The sequence below is a fragment of the Mastigoproctus giganteus genome, chromosome 4, assembly GCF_048544385.1.
Source record: "Mastigoproctus giganteus isolate SK-2022 chromosome 4, ASM4854438v1, whole genome shotgun sequence".
In the NCBI taxonomy this organism is placed as follows: Eukaryota; Metazoa; Arthropoda; class Arachnida; order Uropygi; family Thelyphonidae; genus Mastigoproctus; species Mastigoproctus giganteus.
In genome coordinates this window covers 91124935-91135520 of record NC_143578.1, presented here as the reverse complement: position 1 = coordinate 91135520, position 10586 = coordinate 91124935, and the positions used below count along the sequence as shown (strand labels likewise).

General features: G+C 37.7%; 1 protein-coding gene across 1 annotated transcript in view; it reads left to right on the top strand.

The window, feature by feature from the left end:
- Nucleotides 1-498: 498 nt before the first annotated feature.
- The window catches only part of LOC150086902 (uncharacterized), a 95440-nt gene continuing 85352 nt past the window's right edge, over nt 499-10586 (top strand). The window contains exons 1-2 of the mRNA XM_090372796.1: nt 499-1206; nt 7095-7200. Of these exons, the coding sequence (XP_090228922.1) occupies nt 1024-1206; nt 7095-7200 (289 nt within the window). The 5' untranslated portion in view covers nt 499-1023. The remainder of the gene's footprint in view (nt 1207-7094; nt 7201-10586) is intronic.

Below are 10586 nucleotides of genomic sequence, written 5' to 3'. Positions count from 1 at the left end.
CCATTTCAGTTGACTATAGGTTTTTTTTAAAATCCAAATGGTAAAGTGTCGCTTAATTTTGCGGTTGCCAATGAAAACGCTATTCTCTCTAACGTTTTCATTGCCAACCGTGTCTGTAGATGAAATGGTCTTTGTGTAGACACGTTTAGCCTGTTGACAATTCCAGCTCTCTGAAGCACTGAACTTCTAATTAATGAATATTACATCAATCCATTCAGTTATTTCAAGAACCACAACAATGGCATCCTGGTGAAGGCGAATGAGAACTAAAATAATTTGGAGATGATCCAAATGAGTCTAAAAAGAAAAACGAAAAGATTAGCTCAGTCTAAAAACATGTTTTTTCCTCACTCGCTGTGTGTAAAACCTGCCCAACAAGACAATTTCCCTTGTCGACCTTCAAGTGAAGTAGGAAAGTGAGATAGAGATAGAAGTGTAAGGGTGGAGGGATTGGAGATTGGGGGGGGAAGACCACAATACCGTCATCGAATACTTTTGCCTTAACCTACTAAGCACTTCAGGTAGAGTTCCACAGTACATCTGTCACGAGTCCAACAGATATTTCACGTTCTAGATAAAATAAGAGAGGAAAAAAAAATCAAAAAAGTACGGCCTTTGTGCTGTCACGAGATGTCTGGCAGTTTAATGACAGCTACGAAGAATGACATACATAATTAATTTCCGTTCATCGATCTGTTTTATCCTGCTGCTGGCTCTTATGCTTTCTACTCTCTGATAGAAATTCACACATTAGGGAGTGGAAGGGTAATGTTGATGAGTCACACATTTAACATTCAGTATTAGGTAATGCTTTTCCGCACTGTTAGCTTTGAACACGCGTTTCTAAGATCCCTATTCGGGCGAACCCAGTTATCTATGCGATAGGTGCTAACCTGCATTGTGATACTTTCGCGGCTTCCTTTGGTGTTTTTCCAAGGTTATTCTCCTATGCCTGTATCTGTTTCGACGTAAATACATCACCCAGAGCAGTTGTCTGCTTCACTTGAACATCTGATATCGGAGATGAAGACACAGTTTCCCATCTGTGTCCTGTGCTCGATCAGCGTGTTTCTTTTTCGTTCAGCATGCTTAGCATTGCCGAAGGTAAAACCTTACGAAATTATATCTGTTGGTAATGTAACAGAAAACATTCACTCTCTCGTTTATCTTGACCAGAAACGGCTAGTTGCCAAGCTTGAATGTGAGGTAAGTGCAGTTTTTAGAAATACGTACGTGATTCTCTCTTTAAAATTATTTGGGAAACTAATTTAGAAAAAAAAAAAAAAAAAAATATATATATATATATATATGTATAAAGGATATGGGCTTTTCACAGTTTCCAACACAGTTCTCCTCAAGGTTTGCTAGGCGTCTAGTCTAAATTAAATATACAAGTATAATTACATCTTCCTTGCACATGATTTTAGTGAGTGTAATGTTACGCGTATTCCCTACCTGCTTTGTTCTATTTTCACTTTGCATTTATTACAACTTTCAGTGAACAAATTTATTCTAAACAGCTTTAAACTTGAGGGCAATCTATAAATATGTGTTAAAATAGTTTGATATTCATTTATTTATTATAATAACAATAATTTTTTTTTTCACTCAATGGCTTTTTTCTTTTAATGGCTTTTTCACTTTATGGAAGATATCTGTTGTGTTCCATTGTTTTCAGTGACAGCTGAGGCAACCAAGGCTATGAGACGTCAGGTTGGTATTTCTGTAAAATTCGTGTAGTCTATAGATGACTCGCATATTGTTAATTGGAAAACCCAAGACTGCACAATATCCGCGTACAGTTTCCACAAATCTGATAAACAGGTTTTCTAGAAGGTAATACAGAAATCAGAAATACTGCATAATAATTCTTAAGCTAAGTATAATTCATGGGCATGCAATATTGCTTAAAGCATTTATTGGTTAGTAGCTAGAATATTTCACAACGTGGCCAAGTTGGTCTCTGGCGAGGACTGCACGACTGTTTCTTCTGGAAACTGGAATTTTCCGTCCAGCAAGCAGCAAACCGATTGAATAATACACACAATTACCGATACATCTGACGCCTCATAGCCTTAGTTGCATTGGCACACCCTTACACACAAACATTATAAATTTATGATGTTAAGATCCGTGGTTCAATTAAGCGTTTTTCATTTTTAATAGTATCACTGATCATCATTATTTAGGAACGAATATTTTTGTCCTTCTTCGACTGTTGTGATCCGATTTGGTCTTCTATACAGAAGACCAAATTGAATCTGTCTTTTTGTTCTTTTAGAGAAGTGATGGTCAAAATTGCGAAGCAGCATAATTTGTAAATTTTCAATTTTTATTTAATTTTAACAATAATATAGAGGTAGTGTGCGAAACTACTGCCAAACTTCAGAGGGTTGTTAATGAGCATTTAAAATTACAATGTGGTTGTTGCTGAAAGGTGGGATTTATATGGAACGGAGTACTGAAAAGTGTGATTTACATGGAATGAAAATCACAGGAATTCATGAACATTTCTGATTTTGTTTAATACGATAGCACAGCTGTCAACTTTCGATTTTCAAAAAAAGAAAAAAGAACTGGAGATCAGGCAATTACAAACAAGAAAAAAATAGAAAAAAGATTTTTGGTCTATAACAAGCGAAAGAAAGTTTTTTGCAAAATGCAGTTCTTCTTCACAAAAAAATGAAATAAAAAATAAAAAAACAAACAAAAAAACAGGTGTCTGTAAAGTACACACTATACTAGAAATTAGGTTTCGCTGACAATATACATAAAAAATAATTGATATTAAAAGTACATAGGATGATTTATCAGTACGGCGTACCTTCAAACATTAGCTTACCAAGGATTTTTTTTGTCTGTGAATTTTTGTTAGAAATCCACCGATTTTGGTTGCTTCAAGGAATGTACTTTTACAGCTGGCCTCTTCAGAAATGTTGAGTTAAAAGTTTTGTTCATAACAACGGCCCTGCTATCTAGATTTGGCTGTTAGGAAAATTTCCAAAGCTTCACCAGAAAGAAAATATCTGAACTCAGTTTCTGTTTTCTAACCTGGCTGAATATTTTCTCAAATTTAGGATTACCATGCTTAATTGTTAAAATGCCAAACACGACTTGGGCTCTGTTATATGTCAAGCTTCCTTGTGCAGTTGTCAAATCCCCAACAAAAGGGCACTGTATATCAGTTCTTTCTGCTTTCGTATGTTTGATAGGTTCTCACACTGAAAGTGATATGATGCTGCAAAATGACTATTCATTCGTCTATTTAGTTATCTTTACCGACACTGAGGAGTACCAGAAACTTTTCCACAAAAGAATTCAAATTTGAAAATGAAAATTACCTGTCATCTCCTCTAACAGTTTGTCTAGTTCTAGATGCTGATTTATCTTGAAGCCAGTGAAGCTTAAGCTTCAGGGCCCCTCACATGCACGGGCCTATTCCAAGGTCCTGTAAGGGACTTCCCCTCCCCCCTCACACTTCCCCTCGTGTCAGGTGGCGTTGGAGTGGCCGAGGGCATTTTTGGGACCCAGCTAAGGGGAGGTTGAGCTGGGGATACATTTAGTTTGGGTTCAGCGGGATATATTTATGTGGTTCTCAGTCACTTCCGTGCAGGGCCGGCCACAAGCATGTTCCACCGATTTGGCCGAATAGGGCGGTGCGCTCAAATGGTCTAACTAATAATACCATCTGCGTCTTTTCCGCATTTCTATCAATGAGCCTACCGCCGTCTTAATGTCTAGTTACCCACATTATGGTCACTCCAAAAGCGCTTGTCTGTTTGTAGTTTGTAGTTTGTAGAATTTGTAGTCTGAGAAAGAGGAAGGATGTCATCAGCATCCTTCCTCTTCCCATTTATAAAAAAACATCTTTTTTCAATGGAACTTGTGCACCATATAGTCACTTCCAACCTTAAAGTATTTCTTTTCTGAGCTAAAGAATCTTCTCCTCTTGTTTTAGATTCTCCACGGCTTTTGTCAGTAGAAATGGCTAAGTCAGAATCATCCATCTGGTTTAGTCTGGTGTAGTAATCAGTTTCCAAATTGGAAGCGAGAGATTGGAAAACTCTTGTAAAAATAAATAAATTTGTATATAACATTCTTTAACCCTAGCAGTAATGACCTCAGTACATGGATATGAGTTACGTTAGATTGAAGATCTAGAGCTATGCTTGGATTTTCAAACGTTGGCATAGCATTTAAAAGAAACAAGCAATTGCTTTATTCAAACCAGAAGAGAAAAACACAGACTTTCTGCATGAGTGAGGATAACATGCCCAGAATTATCAGATTGTTTGATCTGTTTAAGATTACTTTCACCAGAAGTTTTCACCAGAAGTCACAGAAGTTTTCTTTCCTTGGGAAATTCATTAACTTCTTTTGAATCATGAACTGGATTTGGAATATGAGTCAATGGCACTCACTAGTGGTCGTTGTACTTTTCAATTTGGCAACTCTAAAAGTGCTGATATGTCTTTTCTGGCCACATCTAGCTTGTTCTAGACTTGTCAAAGCGGTTATCACTGTCTTACCAGTATAGTTAAACATTTAACTAAAGACGGCCGACGTGTGCACTCATTCTTCAAAATCATTTTTATTTCCTGCAACAGTTGAAATTATTCAAATCTGTCTTTCTTTTTAGCATTTCTCTCTAGATAGTATTAATTGTCTAACAAGTATTCATTCGCATTCACAGGAAGGCACGGAGCTCCCTTTTCAGCACACAAATTGATAACACGACAAGGGCCGCTTATTACTACCAAGTACTCAATCTCCTCTCTTAATACCTTTAGGAGTCCCATAACATGAGCATTATGAATTCTAAGTGCCAGAAAGTTTTTGAGGAATCTCGCATGCTTCAAGTTGTTTAGAAAATGTCCAATGTTTTATCCTGTAGAGTCACTTTCCAGTGCTGGCGTAAAATGGAGATCACGTTACCATTGATTTTACCTTTATTTATCGTGAACGTTTACCTCATTGGGCTATATTTTTGAATAACTTTTATTACTGGCTTCTGCATCAATCGAAAATGGCCCATTTTTCGGAGCCATCAGAAAAATGGGAAATTTTCATTTAGAGAAATTGGCCACTTCTTTCACTAACAACGTTTGTTGTTGTTGTTCTTCTTCGCAACCATTAATTTTTTATACAGTATTTCGATATTGGGAAACATATTTAACAACGCTCTGCACAATCGCACAACTCAAAGGAAGACTGTGTTCTATGAAAGAAAAAAAAAAGAAAAGAAAAAAAAAGTCGTCATGTATAAATAACGTCATCATCAACATGAAATACAACGTCTACTTTTGCATTTCTTTCTATGCACTTCGCGCTGTCTTTATGCTTATTTGTTTGAAAATGTTTAATTACATCGCATTTCTCACTGCTTGGAAAATCACATCCACGTACAGTACATTACTTTTTTCACATTTTTCAACACATGGAAAATATTGCTTATATGTCTTCAAAAGATTTTTTTGATGGAGAAAATCAATTACATTACGATGGAACTCGAGTAAAAAAGACGGATTCTCCGTCGTAAATCCGGAGAGTTGGCAATAGATACACCTCTGCAGGTAGAACAAGAGATGATAGTAATTTTTGTTACACAACATAATGGAGTGAATTTTAGGTAAATGCTACTAATAGTAACGCTCTCAGGATATTTCTGTGGGGGAGGCTAAGGATTACAGTAGTTACTATGATCTAGGGAAAATTACTGTTTTTTTTTTTTTTGTTTAATTGACTCTTTGGGAGGGACTGTGCCATACTCCTGGGTACGCCCCTAAATACTGCCAAGGTGTTGCATTTTCGTAATGGTAGATACCATTTTAATTTAGGCCTCCACCATTTTTTGCACATCCGCAAACAGATTTATTGCCTTTCGAATCCTTTCAGTATTTTGTCATAGGTAAGTAGCATCATCCACAATCAGTTGTGCTGTTAGGCCTGTAAGATTGTGTACCGCCAAGACCAATCCAACGATTAAGATAATGCTGATTCAGGCATTTTGTTTCTTGTCAGCTGTTATTAGTGAGGCAAAGCAAGTCCGAAAAGAGTTCGCTAACTTGAAATGCCCTTGAGCAAATAATACATGCTCATATAACATTTTAGACTTGATATCATCGAGTTAAGAAACGATAGCCAGACTTCACCTTGTGAAGTTTAGCTATCGTTTCGCGGAGCGATCTACGTATATACAGTATATAACTGCAGCCATTATCAACCCACTGCAGGATGGAAGCCTCCTCAACAATCCATGTTGAGGGAAATGGACCATAATTTGCCACGCTGGTCCAGTGCGGGTTGGCAGATCGACCGTATTTAGTAGTCAGGGGCTTGAACCTCGGTCTACTCAAAGAGTGTGTGCTACTGCACTCCCTCCCCTGACCACTTGGCTACGGAGGCCTTGGTATATTCAGTATACTGAATATATACAGAAAGTGAAAACTAATCAGAAAAAAATATGAAAAGATCAAATTGTAAATATGAAGTATAACATCAGCAAAAGGCCATGTCCGAATGCAGTCATTATAGAATATAAAATAAATTGTGGAGTGACGAAGTGAATCAAAGTGCGAATGCAAAGTAAATAAATAACATAACAATAAAAGAAACAAGAAAGTCGAGAGTGAAGTGGAAATTAAATTAAGAATAATAAGAGAGTTATAAAAGATATATGTAGAGCTTAGATCTAGGGATGGACGAGCGGGGAAGCTACTCAGACACAGCTTTAAGGAACACACACACACAAAGGTTTGTGTGAATAGGGACAGGGACCCTTTTTAGGGACTTTGCTCTAGTCGAAAATACTATAGAGCGGCGATGGGATAGTTTTGGAAATATATTGGAAATCGTATATAGTCTCTTGATACTGCCAATATTTTGAAGAGCTTCTAAAACTTGGTTGTGAATATTAATAATTCACATATTTCGAGTACAGTTCATTCTATTAAGCAAAAATCCAAATATTATGCTAGATTTTTATATACCCAAGTATTGTAGAAATAAAATAAAATTCAATTGGAATGCGCACCATAATTTGTATTTTACATTAATGTATTAATCTTTATTACAAATGGTCGTATATTTTATAGCCTAATGAAAGTCGAAGATTCCAGTACTACAGTGAAAGCAATCTATGGGGAGAGGTAGATGGTAAGATAACAGTGTCTGCTAATATCTTGGTACACTGCGTTGGAGGTGAGTATGAAATAATACACTAAATACTAAAAAATAATCGAACTCATTTAGTCATGTTTTAAAATTTACCCATTAGTCGATTTCGTAGTAACTAATTTGAACACAGGAACATTTCTCTTGTACGTTATACAGGAGAATGTACAATGTGGCAAAGCAGGCGGTTGTTTCAGGTATGAAAAAAGTCAAAGATGATAAAGAAGGTGGGAGGGTGGATTAACATAGTGAAAAATAAATAGGCTACTGAAGTTTCAGCGTAATAAGATCCTGAAAAAAAATTTAAATAACATTAATTAAGTTGCTCAGCAGATTCATTTTACTTGAGAGTCTATGATATAAAGGCTGGTTCATAGCACACTGGTTAGGGGGTCTCAGTATTCGCTCTGTACAGCAGTTTCTAGGTAGAAAGTAATTGACCATTGCGATTCACCAGATGATGGTCCTGCTGAAACTTCAAGACCGTGAAAATGTTGCCCGAGAAAGCGAACATGACATTTCCTCACTGGGGTACCAGTTATCTCTCATTCAATTGAGTTGAACAGAACAAGGATGGCACGGAATGAATCTTGCTCTTGAAATCTTAATCTGTTGCAGGCGACAGAGTTTTCTGATCTCGAAATATCGCCATCAGGCTGCTCATAAGCTAGTCTGTAGTATAGAATGGTAAGGGAAAATTCCAGTTGTTGTTGTCGTTGGAGTAGGGTTTTAGGAGCATCAGCGACTAAGGCCATATTGCTCCTTGTATACTGTCTGTAAATTATGTTATTTATTATTTTTTTTTTTTAGGAGCATTAGCAACTAAGGCCATATTGCTCCGGGGGGGGATATGCGGTGCTCATTCCCTGACCTTTCCACATCCTCCGTATTTGGTGGGCACGGGCTCGAACCCCGGTCTAATCAAGAAGCGTGTGCTACGCACTGCTGCTCCTTCCTACCTGGCTACTGAGCCGCCTGTAAATTATGTCTGAGAGGGTAGTAGCACAGTGATATCATCACCATCCTCACCACACTGGGTGGAAAAGTCTAGGGTTAGAATCCCGTCGATGACGCGAGGAACTTTAATGGGCTTTTTTCACTCCGTGGCTGAGTTAGCCGATCCTAGGTATAGATAGCAAGGTCCCCCCAGAAACTGGGGTTTTTTGTGCAGTAAAAGAGGCAAATCGATCAGAGAACACACGCAATTTACAGACAAAATAAATATATGGGTAGATGTAATCATTTACGGGTGACCCTAATATCATAAGTAAATTGTGTGTGTTCTGTAGTCGATTTTCTGTTTGGTGGATGAATAATCCGAGTTTCCAGGAGAAAAAAACCATGCTACCCTCTCCTGAGACCGACTAACTCAGTCATATTGCGAAAAAGGCCAATTTAAATTCCTCGCGTCATCGACGGGACTCGAAAGCAGATCTTTTTCACCCGGTGTGAGGAGGACGGCAATTCTACCAGCTGTGCACTCACGACGGGAAAATTACAGAACTAGTATGATACTATAAGTATGAGCGATGAGTATGAGTACAAGCGACAAGGTTAAGTGTCAGCGATAAGTCGTATAAATGCCACTTTAGACACCACTCCTGAAGTTTAGAGAGTGGCTTCAATTTTATGCCACCAAGACGGTTTTAGTGCATTCTTTATGAATTATGAGTTATTCTGAACATTTTAATGTTCAGATGGATAAAGAGCAATACAATAGTTGTTGTTGTTGTAAGGCGCATAAGCAACTTAGACTATATTGTGCCATTTATAATACTGTATGTCTGTAAATGACGTGCGTTCTCTGGTAGATTTGCTGTATGGCGAGGGTAGCATGGATTTTTGCTTCCATGAGCAAAAATCCATGCCACCCTCACCTGAGACCGATTAACTCAGCCATGTTGTGAAAGAGATCCATAAAAATTCCTCGCGTGATTGACAGGATTCGAACTTAGGTCTTTTCCACCCGGTGTGGGAAGGACGGTGATTATATCAACTGTGCTACTCACGAAAGGTAGCAGAGAAATGCATCAGGGTGAAGTGTGATTCTCAAATGTCTGGAATTCATTACAGTTCCGTTGGTTACTTTACTGCCAAATGTTTGGGACAGTATTATTATTATTATCAAGGATGGTCACGATGTATTGCAACTCTTTCTCCAGTCAGATACCCCGCTGATTCTGGTATTTATGTTCTGAGAATGGTTGGAACAGAAGCCAATTACAGTTCAGTATCAGTGGGCTTGCAATACGTTTATTTGATGGAGGTGCTGTGGATAACAATATTCTATCCAGAAAGGAAGTTGTTCATCCTTTTCCAATTAGAACTTGAAATAAATTCGGTAATATTGGCTATTGAGATAGAAGTCCTCTAGGATGTGGCTGCGCATTGACAGAACCATTAAAATGTTATCGACATATAACCAAAGTTAAAGTGGTGGAGCTCTCAGGCCTTGGTTTGAATCATAGGCAAGAAGGGACAAAGAGCAATAAAACAGTTGTTGTGAGGAGAGTCGACTACTCAAGCTTAGTCATAATTTTTCAATATGTTTCCACGTCCTCTCTAGGACGTAGGATGTAGGACGTAGAACATGTCTACATGTCTAAAAAATTACCGATTTTGACGAAGAATAAAGTTTTTATCTTGTTAAACTCTTTTAGAGAGCACTGAACCACTCTTCATTTGTTTCCCACAATAGGTCTAATTGTCTCCAAGCATTTCGAATAATGTTTTGCTGTTACCATTCGCATTTTCTAGCACAAACCTTATTTACAACTCATTTGTAACTATCTATTGACACCTGCAACTTTAGAGTCACATACCGGTTTTATTATATTTGATTCTTTTTTTGCATTGTAACGTCCGATGACGTTACAGCTCACCATATCTAGACAGCACAACACAGGGTTGTGCTGTCTAGATATGGTGAGATATGGTGTTCTAAATTGATTTCTTTAAATGCACTTCCATGTTGTACCGCTAGATGCCACACATATGAAGTGTGAGCACTGGTGTCAATGCTGCACGGATGCAGATTGGAATATTGCTTTCTTTGTTTTCGAGCGTGCAAATTATATAAAAAAATTGTGGGTCAAAAATATTTTATGTATTCTAATTTATTTTTAAAGCTAGATAAGTTTACAGCCCCACTTGTTTTGGTTAGTTGGTTCTTGTAAGGTTTTAGGCGCATCGGCAACTTTTGCGGTATTGCGCCATATATAATGTCCGTAATTGCACGTGTTCTGTGTTCGATTTGCTGTTTGCTGGACGAAAAACCAGAGTTTCCGGGAGAAAAACCACACTACCCTCGTCTGAGACCTACAAACTCAACTAAGTTGTGAAAAAGACCGATAAAAATTCCTAGATTCATTGACGGCATTCAAACTCAGGTCTTTTCCACCCCGTGTCGGGAG